Below are 21186 nucleotides of genomic sequence, written 5' to 3'. Positions count from 1 at the left end.
TATTTTCATGTACAATGGTGTTTTGCCTGCATATATGTCTGTGTCAGTGTCTCTGGAACTGGAGTTGCAACAGTTGTGAGGTTCAGAGAACTGAACCCAGCTTTGGAAGAGCAGCCAGTGCTCTTAACCACTGAGCCTCTTTTCAGCCCCTTGTTGGTTGCTCTTTTTTTTTTTTTTTTTTTAAGTATCTTGTCATATAGAGTATTCTTTTTTGTTTTTGTTTTTGTTTTTTGTGTTTTTTTGTTTTTTTGTTTTTTTTAATTAGGTATTTTCCTCATTTACTCTCCTTTTCTTTTAATGGTTCTCTGTTAAGGTTAGCATACCTAGATTCAATCTGGAGCACAAAAGAACTAAGTTCAAGTTCACATCATCCCATGTCTCTTGCTTCACTCTCTCAAACGCTAAATTTATGGGTATGAGCCTAGCTGTCTTTGAAGCTCAACTTTTGAGAAAGGAGACAACAAATCTGAACTTTGCTTTCCTCGTGTACATACAAATCACAGTCAGTATCTGTTTTGTTTAAAGGAGAAAGAGAGAGGTTGATTGAGAGAGAGATTGAGAAAAGTTTTCCTGTTATATAGAGAGTGGTAAGGGAGAAAATACTATGCACAAAGAACTTAATGCAGACTCTCCTATCATTAAATAAAAAGTTGAGGAGTGTCAGGTGGTAAAGTGTGCATAAGCAGGAGGGCCTAAACTTGGATCCCCAGCTCCCACATAAACAGGCTTCCATAGCGCTAACCCTTGGGAGGCAGGGGGGCGGCAGGCAGGCAGGGTTTTGGGGTTTTTGTTTTCTTTTCTTTTCTAGAGCTTATTGGCCAACTGACATAGGTAACAGGTGAGACTCAAGCTCAATGAGAGACCCTATCTCAAAAACCAAAGTGGAGAATAACTGAACATACATTATCTCCCTCTAGTCAGTACAAAGATGAATAGATACATACTACACACACACACACACAAGCTGAGGGAAGAGTTTTGAAAGTTAATGAACTACTAGCATTCATCAAGTACTTTTTGTAGGCCATGTACAGAAACATAAACGATTGTAACACTTAGAAGCCCTATGATCCAATACAGTAAAATCAAAGACAGTGCAGGATGCATAAATTATATATGAAAGATACGTAGGATATATTCTACAAGTTCAGGGCTCGACAGATCACTCACTGGTTTATGAGAACATTTTCATGAGTAACTGAACTAAATCCTCCACCATATGATCATCTAATGTCATCCAAACCACAACACTCTAAGGAGGTTCTAAAATTTAAATGACAGAATTCTTTAAATATTTATGCACTAACATACCATACTGATACTACGGATCTTTCTTATAGAATTATATAAAACTCCAAAACTAATTTCAAAAGTATTCTCATTTTCTTCTCTGCCCCCTTAGTTTCACTAATCAACTGAAACTGACCTTGAACTTCTGACTCTTCTGCATCAGCCTCCCATGCCTGATCAAAAATAGTTAATAGTTTTGTATGGTCTGAAGAATGATTTACAATAGTCATACCTTTGGTTTTGAATGAGTGATTTTATTAAATATATAGCAAGTCGAAGTAAATGAACAATCAGTAAATTACAGGTAGACAGCAAAGCATCATTAGATTGGCCTCACTCAACTTGTCCAGTCGGTTTCTGCTGGGTTCTGTGCATGTCGTGATTTGTTCCTGTACCTGGAAGGCTCACTGGAGGGGACATTCTGCTCTGCCGGAAACTCTCTGAGGAACTCCAGCCAACAATCTCAAAGGTATTTCCCCAATGGATTTCTGCTAGATCTATTAAGAACCTGATAGATGTTTAAGTGCCTGGTTTGGATTTTAAGATTTAATTACGTGTATAAGTATTTTGTCTGCATGTATATATGTGCACAACATGGATACCTGGTGCTTATAGAGGCCAAAATAGAACACTGGTCTCTGGGGACTAGAGTTGGAGACAGTTGTGAGCTACCATGTGGGTGCTAGGAATGGAATCCATATCCTACGCAAGAGTAATCAGTGCTTTTAACAGTTCAGTCAGTGCAACTCTCCAGCCGATGGTGATGCTCTTTTTAAGTGTTTATTTTTTAATATTTAAATTATGTGTGTGCATATATGTAAGTTCAGGTGTCCTTGGGACCCAAAGGATTTCATGGAGCTAGAGTTAGAGGCAGTTAGAAGCATGTATGTTCTTATCCACTGAGCCATCTCCCCAGTCACAATTTGATGTTTTGTCTACTTCATCCTTTGCTATGTATTCTTTTACTTTAGCTTGCTGTGTACTTAATAAACTCACTTATTCCAAACCAAGAGTATAGCAGTATCAGGATGATTATCCTAACCGTATAGGATAATAATTTTCTTAAAAATATACCTGGAAACACCACCCCTTCCCTATGAAATATACTTTGGTGTTCTCCTAAAATATTACTAGTGCTTTTTTAAATGACGGCTAGAGTCTCTATCTTCCAACAGATGGAATCTCAACAAGTTTTCCATCAACAAGTTTACCAAAAGCAGTAGGGAAGACTCCAGCTTCTGCACCCCTAACAAAGAAGAGTCCAGAAGTTTTCCTCAGCCCTGTTCTCAGCTATCCCATGGTATAAAGATCATGGTGTACATACATGACATGTGGCTGTATGTACATGTGGCTGTGGTGATGTGAGCAAACAGCTAACCTCTCAAAGGATCTGTACAGTTTGAACTTGACTGAGAGCCCTCAATTAGAGACTAATACCCTTTAAATGAGTCAGTGCTGCTTTGGGGAATTCAATTATAAACAATACGTATGTACTTCCCAAGACTACATTTCTTGTGTGAAGCCAAGTTTTATCTTCTTTCTTTCCTCAGAACAAAGTAAAATACACCTTAGATGTGATCATAAGTGACTTAATTTCAAGGACCCAATTAATTCCCATCCATTTTTAAGCATGAGTCAGTAATTACAGATGAAGAAATACTCCAGACTTCTCTCCTGTCAAAGATATCTGTATCTTGCTACACCTGTGTCAACACAGTGAAGGCTACGTTACACAGTGAGTTCATTTCAAAAACATTGCAATCGTATTCATAATAGAAACAGATGTTTCACTTTCAGACAAATAAACTTCCAAACCCTATTGTAAATATAAGAACTGGACAAGGAAAAAATGAAAATAATTAAAATAAAGCATTTTTTCCTTTGAAGCAGCTAATGTTATAAATTACCTTCATGGATCTGCAACCCTATGGTTGGAACAACATTTTGAACTAACCAGTACCCCGGAGCTCTTGTCTCTAGCTGCATATGTATCAAAAGATGGCCTAGTCGGCCATCAATGGAAAGAGAGGCCCATTGGACTTGCAAACTTTATATGCCCCAATATAGGGGAATGCCAGGGCCAAAAGAATGGGAATGGGTGGGTAGGGAAGTGGGGGCGCTATGGGGGACTTTTGGGATAGCATTGGAAATGTAATTGAGGAAAATATGTAATAAAAAATATTAAAAATTTTAAAAAAAATTACCTTCATTTAATGTGCAAAATCCTTCTACACTAGGAGTCAGCAATCCGTTACTGACGACTGCTTTACTCAGTATGTGCAGATGCACTTATATTACTAAAATGTCTAACTTTAAATTATTTTCAAATTCCAAGTTTTCTGTACATGTGAAACTGAAAACAGCAGCTAGTTTCTGGTCTGCACTAATGTCTTTCTTTTTATTGTGTATGTGAGTGAGAGAATACTAAGGTGCATGTGCCACAATTGAGCGGGTGGCTTTAGGCAGGGTTAGCTCCCTCTTCCACGGGTCCAGGAGCCATCAGGCTTGGGTCAGCAGGCTTGCTATGCCACCAGCCCTAGACTGCATTAGTTTCAAAATAAACTTGGGCCACTATCTCTGAACATCAACTTTTCAAATGACAGTTAAAGATTTTGAAAGTAAAAATTATCACTTAACCTGTAAACATTTCAAATTCTGTAATGTCCAAAACTGATCTAATTTTCTTTCCTATCAAGTCTATTCTTCAAATTATACTTTATTGATCCACCCAAGCCAGAAGCTGAGGTCATGTTTGACTCTTCTTTCCTACAGTCAGTCAACTCCTGCTAATTTTCTTTTCTCTTTCTGTAGGAGAAATATACTACTACCCAACCTCTACTGTAAGGTTGGCAGCCCTGAGAACTCCTCTTTTAATGTAGCATGTTCTGGATGCATTCCTGCTCCTAAGAGAATGAGGAGAAGGTATTTCCACATGCAACCTGAGATTGAAATACTACCTAACTGCTGACTCTCCTTTCTCTGTACCCCAGGGCTTAATGTCAAGCCAATCGCCCACAAACTTACCATTTTCAAAAAGAGTCATCTCATTCTAGCTTAACTCTAGACACTGTAAGCACAATCAATGTTAATCACAAACTAATTTTAATTATGTTTGATCTCCACATCTTTTTCAGAGTAAGTCCCCAGTGACTGCCAGGCAATCTAATCTATACAATATGGTATCTGATTTGGCATGGCTTTACCTTTTTACCTAAGATCTCTACACTGCCTGCCTATTCATTACACCATATTTTAGTTACTTTGCTGGCTGCTCCATAAGCTACCTTTAGGTAACCACACTAGATCATGCTTCCCCTTTTGCCCAGCTCCTCTGTGATCTACACAGTTAAAACACTTTCTACATACTCTTAAACGGAAACCAACATGTTACTATAGATTGACTCTCAGTTCTTCAGACCAGCATTCCGATTATTCACATTAAAATTTCCAAGTCCGTAACTGTATGCCCGAAGTACAGTTGAACATATGTTACGTAATGCTCGAAATATTCAGCCAGGTACAGTACACAAAATCTACATTAACGTTTGCTATATTTTGGGTACACATTTTAACAAAACAGTTAAAAACATTATCTTAGAAAAAATCAAAATGAAAATGGAGAAGAGAGAAGAAGAAAAAAAAAAAAAAACTCCCTCAAAACGTTGGGAACACGAGGAAGGATAAACTGTCCTATTGGTTGACTAGTACGGAAGGAAAAAAGTCAAGAGAGAAATTCAGAGCTAAGCATGTGGCCTCTGAGCAAAAGCACTACCTCAAGAAAACTCAACTTCACAGGAAGTCAAAAAAGGAGGGAATAAAAGAATTGCGGGAAGCAGCGTGCAGACCCGCGTAGACGGTTATCTTTGGAGGTCCGGAAGAGGTGCCCACATACGAAAGGTGAAAGTTCTGCTTTTGGGACACTAGAATCTCGAGTTTCTGGGCGGCTGGAGCCTCAGACACCACCCGGGGAAACACACGCCCTAGACCGGCTGCTCCGCAGGACCGACGGCCTGAGCGATGCACCTGACCACACTGGAGACAGGGAGGCTCCGCAGGGAAGGGACAGCGGAAAGGACAAGAGAAGCGCGGAGGAGATGATGAGGGAGGGAGACAAGGAAGGAGGACGCTCGAGGCAATTCAAGTGTCCGAGTCCCAAGTCCGGAGAACACAGCAGTGCACAGGCAGAGGGACTCCTTCCCCTCGTGGTGTGGCTCCCAAGATCACTGCGGAGACGCGGTCGCCCCGGGCCGAGGACGCGGCCGAAGCCCTACATTCCACACACGCCGACTCCAGTCCCTGAAGTCACTTCTCCGACGCCGGGCGTCGGTGGCGGCAGGTGACCGCCTGGCCCAACGCGGGCCTCCTCCCGGAACCCCCGGCCCAGGACGGTCCCCCTGGTGCTCACCGAATCCTTTAATGAGCTCGGTGAAGACCCCGGGGTCGCTTTCCATGAGACACCACTCCCCGGCATTGCTCGACATGGTCCCCGACCACACACACACCGCCCCGCTTCCACCTCGCGCTCTCCGGAGCCCCGCAGCACAAGCTGCCACCGGCCGCAGACCTCAGCAAAACCCGCCGCCGAGCGTCAACCCCACGTCACCCCGCCTACTTCCCGACAGCCTCCGGGCGCCGTCACCTGCCGCGCGCCGGAGCACAGAAGGACGCTCTAGCCACCCGGGAGACGTCGAAACGCCTCTCCTGCCTCTCAGGATCCGTAGCGCCCTCCGCCGGTCCGGAGAAGGGGCGGGGCCTCGGAGCGCCGGAGGGAGGCACATCCGGGACCCTTGGCACCCCAGAGCTGGGGCGGAGCGATAGGAGGGGCGGGGCTGGAGACGGGACGGGGCGGGGCTCGCTCCGACCCGAACCTGGAGCTGTCCTCGCCCTTTCGGGCCGCCGCCTATTCCCGGTGCGACGCAGGGTTTCTGTACGCGCCGCGGGTCCTGAGCATCGCCTTCCAGGTACAGGTGGGTCACTGCAGGCCTGCTGCGGGCCGGGGAACCGGGTTTTGGGTAGTCCCAGCGATCCTGGGCACTTGAGGACTGGCCGGTGCGTACTCTCTTCCAGCCGCATCCCACCGTCAGAGGCCAGGCAAAGCCTTCGCCGCCTCTGTGCTCCCGCGCCCGCCGGAGGAGAGCAGGGACCCATTTCGCATCCGAACATTTCGAACCTGGCCTAGTTGCTCCGGGAGGATGGAGTCTTGGGGAACTCAGGTCAACTCTCCCGCTTGCAAAGCTCCTGGCGAGCGGGCGTGCCAAGGCCCCTTTTCACTCTTTTCTCTCTTCCTGCGGCTTTGGCATAGAGGCGTTGTCTCGGATACGGGTTTGGGAAAGAGCTTTGTGGGAAGACCGAAAGGAAATTATCTTAGAGGAATAATAATCAAGAAAGGGAGAAAGATTTCTCGTCCAAGGGATGAGAGACTCATATATCGGGATGAAGTGCCTTACGGAGAAATGCGCACCATCGCAACCCAACCCCCCCCCCCCCATTAATTGTGCATTATTTTAAAAACACTTGAAATGGTTTGATGAATAAAACAAAAAATAGCTATTTGTAAATAATACTTATCATTCTTCGGAGGTGGTTTTATTCATCATTTCATAAAAGTATGTTCCAAGGAAGGCTTTTGGCTTTCACAGGAAAAATTTTTGCTCAGGGCATCCTACCATGGTGACATCTTGCCACAGTTCCTCAATACTTTTCATTGCATCGCCCTTAATGGAGTTGATATTTTCATTACCTTTGTGTATGGTATATCCATTTGACCCTGGCTTTGTAAAGTATTATAGCATCATTACTGTAAATTAGCCTTGGCTTTCATTTTTAAAGAAACTGCGTATTTGCTTGACTTCTCGGGGTGAAAAAAAAAAGTTAGCCTTTCCAAATTACATGAAATATTGGCTTAATGTTTGTGTAAATTGAAGGAAAACATGGTAATCTTTGTACTAGTAATGGTAAGTATATAAATTGTAGTCCAGAAGACCCTGAAGCAGAAGTGTTATTACACCAGTGTCTTACTACCTGTTTTACATTCTACGTTAAGAGAATGGACAGCATATGGAACAACACATCACTGCTTGACCTTATGGCTAAGAACAAGTGTAAAACGTTCCAAATGTTGCCATAGTTCTAACAGTTAAAGGCTCTAAAGCTTTAATTTATAGAGATGTTAGAAAACTTCAAGTGGTATAAATTCGGGAGACTGTTGTTGTGTTTAAAGAGGTCAGAACAACTCAAAGAAGAACTCACTTGATTGGTTTTGACTTAGGCTTACAGCACTTGACTCCATAAGACTAGAGTACCAGAACACCAGACTTTGGTTTGCCTCACTGCCCAGCTGCCTTCTAAACCACTGGACTGCAGCTTAGGGTCTTGAGAAAGGGGACACTGGCAGTTGAAGAAAGAAGAAATTAAGCTACTGTTAGTTGATGGACGTCTTGAAGCTGTCTTGGAACTCAAGTTGAGTCACTTCATTAGTATTACTAAGATACTCCTAGCGCTTGGTACATTCCAAGAGATTTTGAAACTATCAGGAACCATTAGTATCTCCATGTCATCTAATGTTGCCAATTTTAAAGTAATTGGTATTTTAGCCCTTAGTAATAAAAAGGAGAATAAATAGCTTGAAGTAAACTGCCATTCGATTTTCTATATTTAAGTGTTTTTATTGAGACTTATATATGCAAAGAAGTTCTGTAGGTGACCTAGTCACCAGCAGGGCAAGGTGCAATTCCAAGGTGCCTACTCTGCAGCCTGAAGGGGTTCTCTCTAGGGACTTCTACTCAGGTATAGCTGGGACCCTGACTTAAACTGCAGAAGACAATTTCCAAATGAGTCGGTCTGCAGGCATGCTGGGCACTGTAGGTCATAGGCACCATAGCTGGGTAGCATTGTTAGTTGCTTCCCCCACTTGGAAGTCTTCTGGGATCATGAAAGCTAGTCCTCAGGCTTTCCAGTTTGAGACCTCTTGGTCATGTGTCCAAAATACATGGTGTCTTCAGCAATAAGCACTTAACCTTCCTCCTCTGAGAGGCAACGACAGGCACTAACAATAGCCTAGGATAAGGGGGAAATCTCTTATTAGACCAACCCTGACCAACAAGCCAAAAAGGAACTAACATCTTATACGTAGTGTTGGAGTTTTTGTAAAGTGGTCTCTGGATCTTGGGGAAAGTGTTGTCAGCTAGGGTGAATGAATTTCACTTAAACTATATGTATACACAGACTTACATGTAATATGTGTAATTTTACGTAAATAGATAATATGACTCCTTATGACTTTTTCAGACCCTAAGGCTGCTATTTTACCTCCTCACTGCCTCTAATTAGAGTTCCCGCATCATCACGGTTTTTCAAATTCCCGCTTCAGACTACCTGTACCCTGCTATTCCTCTGTGTATTGCTCCTCTCTTCCCTGCTCACCCCTGCCGTGGTCCATTTGTACTTTGCTGTTTTCAGCTGTTTCTGCAGACTGTGTACTCACATCTGAAGATTTGGAGCCAGGGAATCTAGATGAGAAAAAAAAAAAAAAAAAGTAGGGCATTTATCTTTCTGGGTCTGAATTACCTCATTCAATATAATTTTTGCCAGTTCTGTCCATTTGCCTTCAGAATTCATGGTTTCATTTTTCTTTACACTTGAATAGTATTTCAGAATGTATCAGTGCCACAATTTCAATATCCATTCATAAGTTTGAGGACATTAAGTTGTTTCCTTTTTCTAGCTCTTGTGAATTGAGGGACAGTGAAAGAGGCAGAACAGATATATGTAGGGCAGAATGACGAGTTCTTTGGGCATCTGCTGTGGAATGATAAAACTGGGCAGCTGAGTCATATGGAAGATTTATTTTTAGGCTTTTGAGGATTCTCCAGGCTGAATTCAAGAGGGCGTGAACCCGTTTGCAGTCCCACCAACCTTGAACAGGCAATCCCTCTTCCCCACATCCTCTCAAGCATTTCCATCTCCTAATTGCTAAGGACCATGACTGTTTTTAAAAATACTTCTTATCCATTTTTATTTCTTCTTTTATTTTTATTTTATTTTTATTTCTTGAGAACTCTCTGTTTGGATTCCTAGCCCATTTCTGAATATATCATTTTGCCGGGAGGGTCTCTTTTGTTTGTATATCTTAAATACACATAAAGATATCAAATGTACATCAGTCAACGATTCTCTCCTATTCTGTGGGCTTCCTTATCACTCAGTTGACTGTTTCTTTAGTGGGGCAGAAGCTTTTAGGTTTTATAAGGTCCTACTTGTCCATTGCTGAACTTAATTTCCGGGCCAAAGCAGGTTCTATTCAGAATGTCCTTTTCTATACTTAGATCATGTACGGTAGTTTTGGTGTTTTCTTCTAGCAGTTTCTGTGTTTCACGCTTCACACTTAGGTCTTTGATTTGTTTGGATTTAGTTGTGTCAGTTGTGCAAGGTGATGCAGGTCTAATTTCATTCTTCTGCATGAGAGCATCTAGTTTGCACAGCAGTGTTTGTTGAAGATGCCGTCTTTTCTCCAGTGTATGTTTCTGACAGCTGACCGAGAAACTCCCACTCAAGAGCATAGGGCTATTTAAAGGACCAGGCATATGAAATAGATCCTAATACAGTAGCAGAAGTGAGTCTCCTAACAAACACCTGTAATCTCAATACATGGGAGGCCAAAGCAAGAGGATTATGTGTATCAGGCCAGCTTGGCCAGTGAGACACAGGAAAACTTAACAGGGAAATACTTCATTCTGTAGATATTTTGCCCAGCTCTTATTACCTTACCTTCTCTTCTTGGTTGTATTTCCTACATTTAATACAGTTACTATTTTATTGGCAGAATTTATCATAAAGAATTGTTTGTAGTAAATTTTTCATCATGAATATTGAGGCTTTTTCAAATGAATGAATTATAAAAAAAATTTGTGCGGAATTCTTAAGCAAATCAGAAAACAAATTTTGATGCTATTTCATTTTGCTTTAATATGTACTAGCTATGATGTTCTAGATGCCGAAGAAAGACTTTAACATGATAAAACCCAATTCTTGCTGCCCTAGGAGCCAGTGATGTCTAGATAGATAGGCTTGGGATGAATAGCACTAGGGAAAGAATGAGAAAGATCTGCTTTAGTGTGTGGACTCAGCGCTTGAAAGCCCACCACTTTCACTTTCGGGAGGAAAGCAGAATAATGTGACATCAATGTCATTTCAGTGTTACTCCACCAACAGCTGTCCAGTTTATTCGCATTGATGGTTAAAAAACCATCACGGTATTTTTGTGAAAGCTAAGATGGGGCTGGGAATGGCCAGGCAGTTGTGTACACTCAGGGGGCAGAGGTAGGTGGATCTCTGAGTTTGAGGCCAGCCTGCTTGACAGAGCCAGTTCCAGGACTTCTAGGGCTACAACAAAGAAACTTTGTCTGGGCTGAGGTGGGGTAATAATGGTAAATTTATTGTAAAGATCATATGAGAAGAATTTCTACTTGGAGTTGTGTGTTCATAAGGCTCTTCATTTTTGTAGGTGTGAACTAACTGGGGGTGAGTGGTAGACGCTTTAAGCAGCACAGACTTTACCCCAACTCCGATAACCGTAAGCCCGTCCCTAATCTGTAATGCGGTGACTTTGTCCTGAGACACACAAAGCCTCCCCTACCCTCACCCTAACACAGATAGCTTATAAGTTTTATTTGTAAGGGTAACTCTGGTATTTCAAACATAAATTTGACCCCTTGGTCACATGCAGAGTGTCAGCCTCTCCAGTTCTCTCATGCTCTTAGCTCTGCACAGTTGTTTGCTGTGTGATACTCCAGGTCCCCTGACTGCCCGGCTTCCCTGCCTACCATTTGGAACTTTTCATTTCCTGCCAAATGAGAATTTCCTCATTTCTCATCTCTGAGATCTCTTTTTAGCATATATTTCACCCTCAGAGAGACAGCAATGTCTCACTTTTGCCTTCCATGGGCCAGTGTCAAACTCAATGCTGAAACCTTTTCTGTCCTGTTTCTTTTAAGAGGCTCACTGGCTCGGTTACCCCAGTTCTCTATTGCCCTCCGTTCTCCAGGGTGACCCTTTGAACACCAACCTCAATATCATACCCTGAAAACAACAGGAACGTTTTCTTCTAGGTCTCACCTTTGTCTTACCTTCCTTCTTAGCTTACAGCTGCACTTCTGTAAAGGGAGCAGCTCTGTGGAGTCACTTCCACACTGCAGTGTCTCCTGTCCTCGCAGCTGCACTCCAGCTTGCCAGTTCCACCGATTTCCTGAGCCATTGCAATAGTTATTTTCCATCATTTTATTCGTATCGTGATCTCCAAGCATTTGACATTACCAACCATTATTAATCTGAAATCCTCGTCCCTGTGGTCCCTGTGGGCAAATGTTGGAATGATGACCAGAAATGCACAGTTCTTTGGGGAGCTGACCTTTCTTGATGTATATAGTTGTTCTTTTTCTGTCCCTGTCAGGACCTCAGATATCATACAGTCTTATTGATTAATTGGACATAATATACTGTACCTTTAAAACTAGTTGTTATTTGTAATCATTATACCACTTGCTAGTTCTTTTGAAAAATTGGGATTCTCTAGCTTATAAAAAAAATATATGAATATATAATAAAGGTTTTAAATTATAAGCAAGGTCTTTGTCTAAGACACTATAGGATGGTCACATGTGATTGTATGTGTGTTTCTTTCTAATTTCTGCCTTAAGGACATTTATAACCTTTTACTGAGAAAAACTAACTGGGTTCAAAAGATGTTTTTAAATTAAAAAGATTCATAGCATTTCAATAAGCAAGAGTTTTTGTTTTGTTTTTTTATTGCCTTCACTTAATTGTAGTTACATTTTGCCTTTTTGATAGGTTCCCCAAAAAACAAGGAACATGGAAGAATCTGCAAACCAGTTGCAGCCACTGAGTGAGACTCAAGTAGTTAACTCAGAGGGCGGATATGTATGGCAGGTCACCGACATGAACCGGCTGCACCGCTTCTTGTGTTTTGGCTCTGAAGGTGGCACGTACTATATCAAAGAACAGAAGCTGGGCCTTGAGAATGCTGAAGCCTTAATTAGACTGATTGAAGACGGCAGAGGATGCGAAGTGATCCAGGAAATCAAGTCCTTTAGTCAGGAAGGCAGGACTGCCAAACAAGAGCCACTGCTGTTTGCACTGGCCATTTGTTCCCAGTGTGCGGACATAAACACAAAGCAAGCAGCCTTTAAAGCTGTCCCTGAAGTGTGTCGCATTCCGACCCACCTCTTCACTTTTATCCAGTTTAAGAAAGACCTGAAGGAGAGCATGAAGTGTGGCATGTGGGGTCGCGCCCTCCGGAAGGCAGTGGCAGACTGGTACAATGAAAAAGGCGGCATGGCCGTGGCGCTGGCGGTTACAAAGTATAAACAACGAAACGGCTGGTCTCACAAAGATCTCCTCCGACTGTCCCACCTTAAACCTTCCAGTGAAGGTGAGCCTAGAAAGACACAGACGATCGAGACACAGATGCACTTGATTTTCTAGAATTAGCTTTTATTCACAAAACGCAATGCTGTTGAATTAATCGAGACCTATTTAAAGCCAGCCTGAAACTAAACGCCTGCCGGGTTTATACTTTGAGTCATTAATGCTTATGTTTTAATCTCCCTTCTCAGAAAGTAATTACTGTACTACATGTCCTTTTCTTCAGGCACTTTCATACACTAATGTCTCAAATGTGTAGTTCAGAATAGCCTTCAAGATTTCCTTGCAGGCAGATTCTAGCAAGAGAGGAAATAAGTAGCAGTCTAGAGCCCCTGCTATCAAGAAGGTGTATGCTTGCTAAAACCTGACCTTGTCTATGCTGTATTCAGACCATCGTCAGTTGGTGAGCACCCTAGACAGTGTGGCCACATCTGAGAATATATAAACTAGTCACCTATCAGTGGGTCATGATTCTTGATCATTAATGACTGGATCATCTGTAGCAAGTATTTGGTTTCCTGCTGGCTTTAAATATATCTGATTAATGAATCAACATTAAGTTTTGTAAATGACAGTGGCTGTCAGGTGGCTGCTGACATGGTGCTGGTATGGGTACTGGGTCCCAGACTCAGGTCCTCTGTAAGGTGTCTTTAACCACTGAGCCATCTCTCCAGCCACTCCCTCACTTTTTTCTAGGTTAAAAAAAAACAACAAAAAAGTTCCATCCTAAAATCAGAAAAAAATATGGTTTTTCTTAAACATACCATTTTTTACTTTCAAATCTGATCCAGTATACACTGGACATTCTTTTACTCTGTGTTTTGACATCAATAGCATAAGTTGGTACTCAGGTATAGAAAGACCCCGATTACAACTGATACCGAATAGTCTCTAAACAAGAGATACTGTGTGGGCTTTGTTGTCATGGTCTATAAAGTGAGGACGAGATGTTCCATAGCTTACACCTGCAGGAGGTTTTCAGTCTAAGCTATTGAGGGCAAACCACACACTAAAGTTCTGTTAGAAACAGCGTCATCACGGATGATCCCAAGGTTCCTCATGTGGAAAAAACAAAATTTAAACCAACGCTAAACAACTGAGTAAATAATGTGTTAATATGCTAACTAAAATGTGCATTTATAAAGAAAGACATTAAGTCAAAATATCATTGTCTTAACTGGGTATCTATTATGTTCCTGTGAGACGGGGGGATTTTTATTTTTTTGGAAAAACAATATAGAGGACTTTATGTGAAGCATGTAATTATTAAGACAGCTTTGTCTTAAATCTGTAAGATAGCAAGAGATGCAATACTGTAGAAATTCCTGCATGTCAGTATTAACTTCTGATTGAATTATCTAAATTTAAGTTCAAAAATAGCACAGAGACTGTTTCAGTTTTACTTAAAGGTATGTTTTATTTAGCCTGTAAAAAATATTTTAAGAAAAAAAATGAAGTTTTTATCAGGATATTAAAAAATCAGACTACATATTAAAAAAAAAAATCTATATTCTGACCTGCCTTTAGATCCACTGACCATGGTGCTAGGGTTGGACCTCAGACTATATACATGCTCTGCACATACTCTACAAAGCACTGAGCTATATCCCCAGCCATTTTTATTACTTTTTTATTCATTTGTTCATTTTAAGCTTTCCAGATCAGACCTAAGGTACACACATTCGAGGTGAATTTTCTATAACTGAGCTGTATCTCCCACTCTCTCAACTCTTTATTCTGAAGCAAGATCTCACTAAATTAACCAGGCTGGCCTTGAACTCAAGATCCTCCTCCTACCCAAACCTCTAAGCAGTTGGAATTAGAGGCCTGTGCCCCTAAACCTGCCTTAAGATTTATCTTGAAGCCAGGCAGTGGTGGCACTTGCCCCAGCACTTGGGAGGCAGAGATTTGTGAATTTCTGAGTTCGAGGCCAGCCTGGTCTACAGAGTGAGTTCCAGGACAGCCAGGGCTACACAGAGAAACCCTGTCTCGAAAAAACAAACAAAGAAACAAACAAACAAAAATTTATCTTGAAAGTTCTTTTTTCTTTCCTTCCTTCCTTCTTTCTTTCTGTTTTGTTTTTGGGGGGTTTTGTTTGTTTTGTCTTTTTTCCAGCACTAAACCACACTCTCTGACCATCACAATCCTGGTGACTTTTAGATTACCCTGGCCTGTTTCTGTATTTTACCTACTGCTCTCTAAATCAAGCCAAATGTGTTAATCTCTACACTCTTTACAGATTTGGAGATTAAGAGGTAGAAAGATTAAGGTTGATCAGGAAATGTACATTAAGGAATGAAATGGCTACCTACTTCTTCTTGCAGTACTTTAAACTGAGTGAGCCCAAATTTGAATTCTGTGCTTCTCCCTTGTCTTTCTTCAGTCCGGAGTTTGTGGTCTGTGGCCTATCTATTGTCTGTCTGTCTGTACTTTGTGTCTGATCTATTCCTGTTGTCTGTCCTGATAAAGGGCTTTGCTCTGTATTTCTTGAACAGCAAAGAAAGTGTGCTTTGTAAAAATCTTTTTAAAGGTTTACAAAGGAAGAAGTTACTTTACTGATCCATATTGACCAAAATAGTTCTCAAAAACCAAGCCCAGATGTTACCAACCTATAGTCATATGTTGCTTCCCACATCTTTGGCATATTGGTTGTTTTAAATTGCTTTTAACCTATGTAATTACTACAGTACACACATAAATACATTAATCTGGGTTAGGAGCGTGGAAAATGTATACTTTAAGATTAAGATTTAGCTTAAATTGCAAAAGCTGACCACAGGGGAAATCCAAGGCAGAGAAGGTTGGTTACATTGTTTTTTTAAGGCAGGTTGAATTTAAAGCTAAGTACACAGTAGTATAGCAGGATGTTTTAAATCATCTCAAGGCATATTTAATAACACTTTCAAGATCTGACAAATGTTTATCTCTTCAAAGGCAAGAAGTATTTTCAGCAAAAGATATGCCATAAGCAAAGTATATGCTTAAACATAGATTTCCTCATGCCAAACTTTTTTTAACTGTTAAAAAAAAAATGTAAAAGGAATGCACAAGTTATTTTCCTTTTTAAAGTATTGGGCTTCTCATAGTTTCTGTTGCTAAACAATTTAATAGCCTGTCTCCACATAATCACTAGTGTCAGAAATCCATATTTATTCAAAAGCACAGGATAAAACAGTGTGATAATCATTGGAATAGATGAATATTGTGAGTGAGGTTTTGCATGTGAAGTAGGCATTGTCTACAAAGTTTCTAGTGTCAGTATCTCTGCAGTGCCCCTGTAATGCAATTAGTTTAAACTACAGGTTGGATTTTCCACCACCTTATATTTAGACTGTAATTACTAATGGTGTGTTAGAAAAAAAAAAAAAAAAAACACTTCATTTGCTGAAATGTGTTTGTTATGTGACAGAACATAGCATCCCATGTTAAGGGAGTCAGCTCCTGTCCGTCTAGTTAAGCTGATCATGATGCAGTCTCAGGAACCCTGTTCTAGTTTCACTAATCCTACTTGCCTTTTCAATTCTTTATCTTGTTAAAGGACTTGCTATTGTGACCAAATATATTACAAAGGGCTGGAAAGAAGTTCATGAACAGTATAAAGAAAAAGCGCTTTCTGTGGAGACTGAGAAGCTACTAAAGTACCTGGAGGCTGTGGAGAAAGTGAAGCGTACAAAAGATGACCTGGAAGTCATTCATCTAATTGAAGAACATCAGTTAGTTAGGGAACATCTGCTGACAAACCACTTGAAGTCTAAAGAGGTGAGTACATCTCTTTAAAAAGAGAAAGTTGAAGTTAAAAACCCTGGATTCAGTCCCAAACCCTACCAAAATAAGAGAGGGGCCAGGGAGATGGCTTCTTATTTATAGCTCTTGATGAACAGGCAAGAGGACCAACCCGTGTTCAGCTGAGGGGCGAGAAGACAGAGATGAATCCCCAGAGCAGGTAACTAGCGAGACTAGCCACATCGCATATCTGAGACTCTGCCTCAGAAGAAAAGTGACATGTTAGTAAGGAAGAGTCCCAGCTTCAACCTCAAGCCTTAAAACACACACACACACATTTGCACACTCACACACACGGCAGAGAAGAGGGACCAAACATATCTTTAAAGTGGTACTTATTAAAATATTCAGCATTAACATGATACCAACATTATTCCATACACACTCACATACATAGACACAAGCTATATTGAGAATTTAGGAAGCTCTGTATTTTCTCCACAGAAATCTCCTTTTCTTATTTGACAACCTTTGATGAACTGATTTTCATTCTGGAGGCCCTTTAAACCCTAAGGAAAGGCTTTACAGGATGCATTGTCAAAGCGGCTGACTTCACTGCGTTCCACTCTGAGCCATTTCCCTTCACTCTTCACATTTCTCACTAGCTATCGCCCTTCTGCTGTTTGTTTTTCCTCTGTAGGTATGGAAGGCTTTGTTACAAGAAATGCCCCTGACTGCGCTACTGAGGAACCTGGGAAAGATGACTGCTAATTCAGTGCTTGAACCAGGAAATTCTGAAGTATCTTTAGTATGTGAAAAACTGAGCAATGAAAAGCTGCTCAAAAAGGTATGTGTGAGCCATGACTCGGTTAGCTCTTGGGGGACCTAAGACTTCTCTCGTGAAAAATTACGTTCTAATTCTTAAAGCTAAATTTAATATTTGTTCTTCCTTTCCTGTGTGTTTTACCTTTAGCAGTATAAACCTCTGAAACTCATAATTGTTATTTTTACTTAAACTTGGCAATCATCTTCTGTCTGTCTTGTTTCTAGGCTCGTATACATCCATTTCATGTTTTAATTGCATTAGAGACCTACAGAACAGGCCACGGGCTCAGAGGAAAACTGAAGTGGATTCCAGATAAAGAAATCTTACAAGCTTTAGATGCTGCTTTTTATAAAACATTTAAGGTAATAATTTTATTTTGTTTATTTAAAAAAGACGGGATTAATGTATTCTGTAAAAAACACATTTAGTGGTTTTTTTTATATTATTCTATATTAATATCTTAGCCATTTTAAAGCATATACCCATTGCTTTTCTATAATTGGTATGAAGGTGATTACAAAGTTGACTTGAGTAATTCTTGTCACGCTCAGTAACTGCTTCTTATCCCAAGATCATTTTAATAATTTTTAAAGTCATACTGATAAGTAACTGAATTTGAATATTTGCATTTTGGTGGATTCCTTCAACCTAATACTCTTTTTTAGTTTCAGTGTTAATTGGGAATTGCGTCTTGATAATCTGTCTTTTGGAATGGAAATCTAGCTATAAGTTAAAATTTTTCATTTCAAAATTTTTTGGATATACCACAAAATCTAACATCGATATTGTGTAGCAAATTAAAAGGGTTCTGCATAATCACCAAGTGACATTTATCCCTGATGTGCAAGGACATTTCAACACCATGAGTGTAACCTTGTCAGCAAAGGGACATGGTATCAATTGATGTATAAAAAGCATTTGGCAAAATTTAACATTAAAAACCAAAATGAAAACCAAAAACTCACTTACTAGTAAAACTTCCTCACTATGATGACACTTTTAGATAAAAAAAAAAAAAAAAAAAAAAAGTTCGTATGTGGGACTAGAAGGATGGCTCAGCAGTTAAGAGCACTGTCTGCTTTTCCAGAAATTGTAAGTTCAATTCCCAGCAACTACATGGTAGTTTAGAAACATCTATCCTGGAACCTGATGCTCTCTTCTGGCATGCAGATATACATGCAGATAGAGCACTTGTATACATAAAATAAATAATTTTTTTTTAAAAAATCATAGGTATCATCAGACTTGAATAAAATAACAAGAGATTTTTTCCTTAAGTTTAAAAATAAGCGTAGCTACTTTCCTTGCTTCGGTGCCACAGAGTACTAAAAGTTGTGGTAATTATATAAGAAAAAAAGCCTCACGTGGCATGCCCATTATTCTATCCAGAAAACCCTAAGGAACTCACATACAAGCCCTGTTAGAGTGAAATATATTCAACAGAATTTCAAGTTATAACGCAGTTCATTAAAAAACAACAACATGGGAGCTGGAGAGATGGCTCAGCGGTTAAGAACACTGACTGCTCTCCCAGAGGTCCTGAGTTCAATTCCCAGCAACCTTGGTGGCTCACAACCATTGTAATGTGATCCAATGCCCTCGTCTGGTGTGTCTGAAGAGAGCCACAGTGTACTCACATACATAAAATAAATAAATAAATCTTTTTTAAAAAACAGCAACAATAAAAACACACAAAATCATTGGATGGGTCAGGGATGGTTGTACAGATCTGTAATCCTGATACTTGGGAAATGGAAGTAGCAGTCAGAAGCCAGAGCCTCCAATAGCACAGCAAATTCAAAGCCGTCCTGGGCTACCTGAGACTTTGTCTCAAAAACTAGGGATGAAAAAATAGATAATAAATAAAATAAATTTAGTTGTATACTATAGTAATAAATTATTTGAAAATAAAATTAAGAAAATACTAGTATTTCAAGTAGCACTAAAAGGAAATGAATATACTGACATGCAAGAGTTATACACTGTAAACTGTAAAACATGCCTCCGTGAGAAGAGGGTAGGGCCATCCAAAGCCATCTACAGATTTCAAAGTCCCAATGGCATGTTTTGCAGAAAATTAACAGTCCATGCAAGACTCCAAGTGATTCCAAATAACCAAAACAATCTTCAAGAGCAAATTTGCAGGACTCATGTCTGGACTTCAGAACTCAACAGTAACCAAAGTACCATGCTGCTGTTACAAGGACAGCCGTGGTAGCCAGAGGAAGGAAACAGAGTCTGGAAACAAACTGACACTGATCTTTAAGGATCCTAGAATGAGTTGATCCAGAAAGGGCAGTTTTCAACAAACTGTGCTGAAACAAGCCCACAGTCCCATGCAGGAGAGGAAGGTGGGGCATTCATTGTCTTACAGCATGCGCAAAGCCATTCCAGAAGAGATCAGTCACTTACATTTAGGAACTAACTAAACATAAAAAGAATAATAAAGAACAGGAGCTAACAACTAAATAAGTTGAACTTCAGAATTTGAAACATAGGGTAACTGGACAGTGGTGGCGCACGCCTTTGATCCTAGCATTCGGGAGGCAGAGTTTGAGGTCAGCTTGGTCTACAGAGTAAGTTCCAGTATAGTCAGAGTTACACAGAGAAAACCCTGTCTTGAAAAATAAAAACTGAAATGTGTGCATCATACAGTGTTAGAAGAAAGTAGGAAAAGCTTACATAGTGGGAGAAACTATTTGCAGATTATACATATATAATGAAAAGTGTTTAATATCCATAATATAAAAAGCCCTGAGGTTCAATAATACAATTATAAGCCAGTTTCAAAATGGACAAAGTATTTCAATAGATAGTTTTTCAGAATTATATAAATGAAAGATGTTCAGTTTGATTAGTCAGATCAAAAGCACAAACAAAATGCCACTTTGTACCTAACTGAATGAATAGGTGTTAGCAAAACAGGAACAAGTATTAGGAAGGTGGGGAGATTGGAACCCTTGTGTATTATCAGGAATAAAGTGAAATGTCTCAGCCTGTGAACATGAGCATCACAATGCTAATCATGGAGTACTTGGAATGCTGCACCTGCCTATAAAGCCCCACAGTGGGCTTGGTGGGAGAGACCATGAGTCAGAGTCCACCGTGCCTCCATAAAACACCCTGTCTCAAAAGCAAACATCTAGAGCAAACGAACAAACCTGAAAACATAAGTAGAATACCAGCCTGGTAAGCTTGCTGACACACACCTTTAATCCCAGCACGCACAAGGCAGCGCCAAGGGGCCATCTCTGAGGTCAAGGCCAGCCTGGTCTACGTGTACAGGCCTACATAGAGAAACCCTGACTCGGTAAAAAGAAAATAGGCCCCCCCAAAAAATAAAATAAAATAAACTATGATACCATCAAGAACTCAGCCTCAACGGGCGTGTTGGCACATGCCTTTAATCCCAGCACTAGGGAGGCAGAGGCAGGTGGACATCTGAGTTTGAGGCCAGCCAGCCTGCTCTACAAAGTGAGTTCGAGAACAGCCAGGGCTATACAGAGAAACCCTGTCTCAAAAAAAAAAAAAAAAAAAAAAGACCTCGGCCTCTGTATATGCCCAGAGGACTGGAAGGAGGTCCTTGATCTTGGTTTTGTAGAGTAGTCCATCCCAGCTCTACTAACAGTAGCCAAAAGGTTCCCAGGTTGTTCTAGGACTGCATCTTGTGAAGTACACACTCTAGTGCCAGAAAACAGCCTAGGAGGTACTAGACTCCTCAAGGTGACTGTGTAAGCTTAAGGCTCTGCATAGGTCGATGACTCTGCTGTGACAATGACAGAGTCTCGATATAAGACAGTGTCTATGTTCCATGAAGATAATCAGGGCTGATCAGTTATACTCTTCAGAATGGCTACAGAGTAAATGTTATCTTTCACCACAGTTCAAAAGAAATTCTTTTTTTTTTT

At 40.6% G+C, this 21186-nt stretch overlaps 2 protein-coding genes and 1 non-coding gene across 7 annotated transcripts in view; 1 reads left to right on the top strand and 2 right to left on the bottom strand.

Moving 5' to 3' along the window:
- Uchl5 (ubiquitin C-terminal hydrolase L5) overlaps window positions 1-5921 on the bottom strand; it is a 30255-nt gene extending 24334 nt beyond the window's left edge. For 2 of the 4 annotated variants that reach the window (XR_002377354.2, XM_029480547.1), the window contains exon 1: window positions 5696-5912. Coding sequence is in view for 3 of the 4 variants with exons in the window: in XM_029480547.1 (XP_029336407.1) it covers window positions 5696-5771 (76 nt within the window). In the remaining variant the exon portion in view is untranslated. Of the gene's footprint in view, window positions 1-5695 lie in introns of all 4 variants that reach the window. The other 2 variants (XM_021155770.2, XM_021155763.2) reach the window with 2 other exon arrangements.
- LOC115032540 lies at window positions 4094-4228 on the bottom strand. The gene has a single exon (XR_003838193.1). It is a non-coding gene; the product is annotated as a small nucleolar RNA U109 (small nucleolar RNA).
- A 218-nt stretch (window positions 5922-6139) lies between the features above and the next one.
- Ro60 (Ro60, Y RNA binding protein) overlaps window positions 6140-21186 on the top strand; it is a 24421-nt gene continuing 9374 nt past the window's right edge. Inside the window, exons 1-5 of one of the 2 annotated variants that reach the window (XM_021161966.2) lie at window positions 6140-6251; window positions 12136-12736; window positions 16268-16488; window positions 17153-17299; window positions 17503-17640. In XM_021161966.2, the coding sequence (XP_021017625.1) occupies window positions 12157-12736; window positions 16268-16488; window positions 17153-17299; window positions 17503-17640 (1086 nt within the window). In that variant the 5' untranslated portion in view covers window positions 6140-6251; window positions 12136-12156. Of the gene's footprint in view, window positions 6258-12135; window positions 12737-16267; window positions 16489-17152; window positions 17300-17502; window positions 17641-21186 lie in introns of both variants that reach the window. The other variant, XM_029479571.1, reaches the window with a different exon arrangement.

The sequence above is a fragment of the Mus caroli genome, chromosome 1 (genome assembly GCF_900094665.2).
Source record: "Mus caroli chromosome 1, CAROLI_EIJ_v1.1, whole genome shotgun sequence".
NCBI lineage: Eukaryota > Metazoa > Chordata > Mammalia > Rodentia > Muridae > Mus > Mus caroli.
The sequence above is the reverse complement of the archived record's forward strand: the minus strand, read 5'-3'. Positions and strand labels throughout refer to the sequence as shown.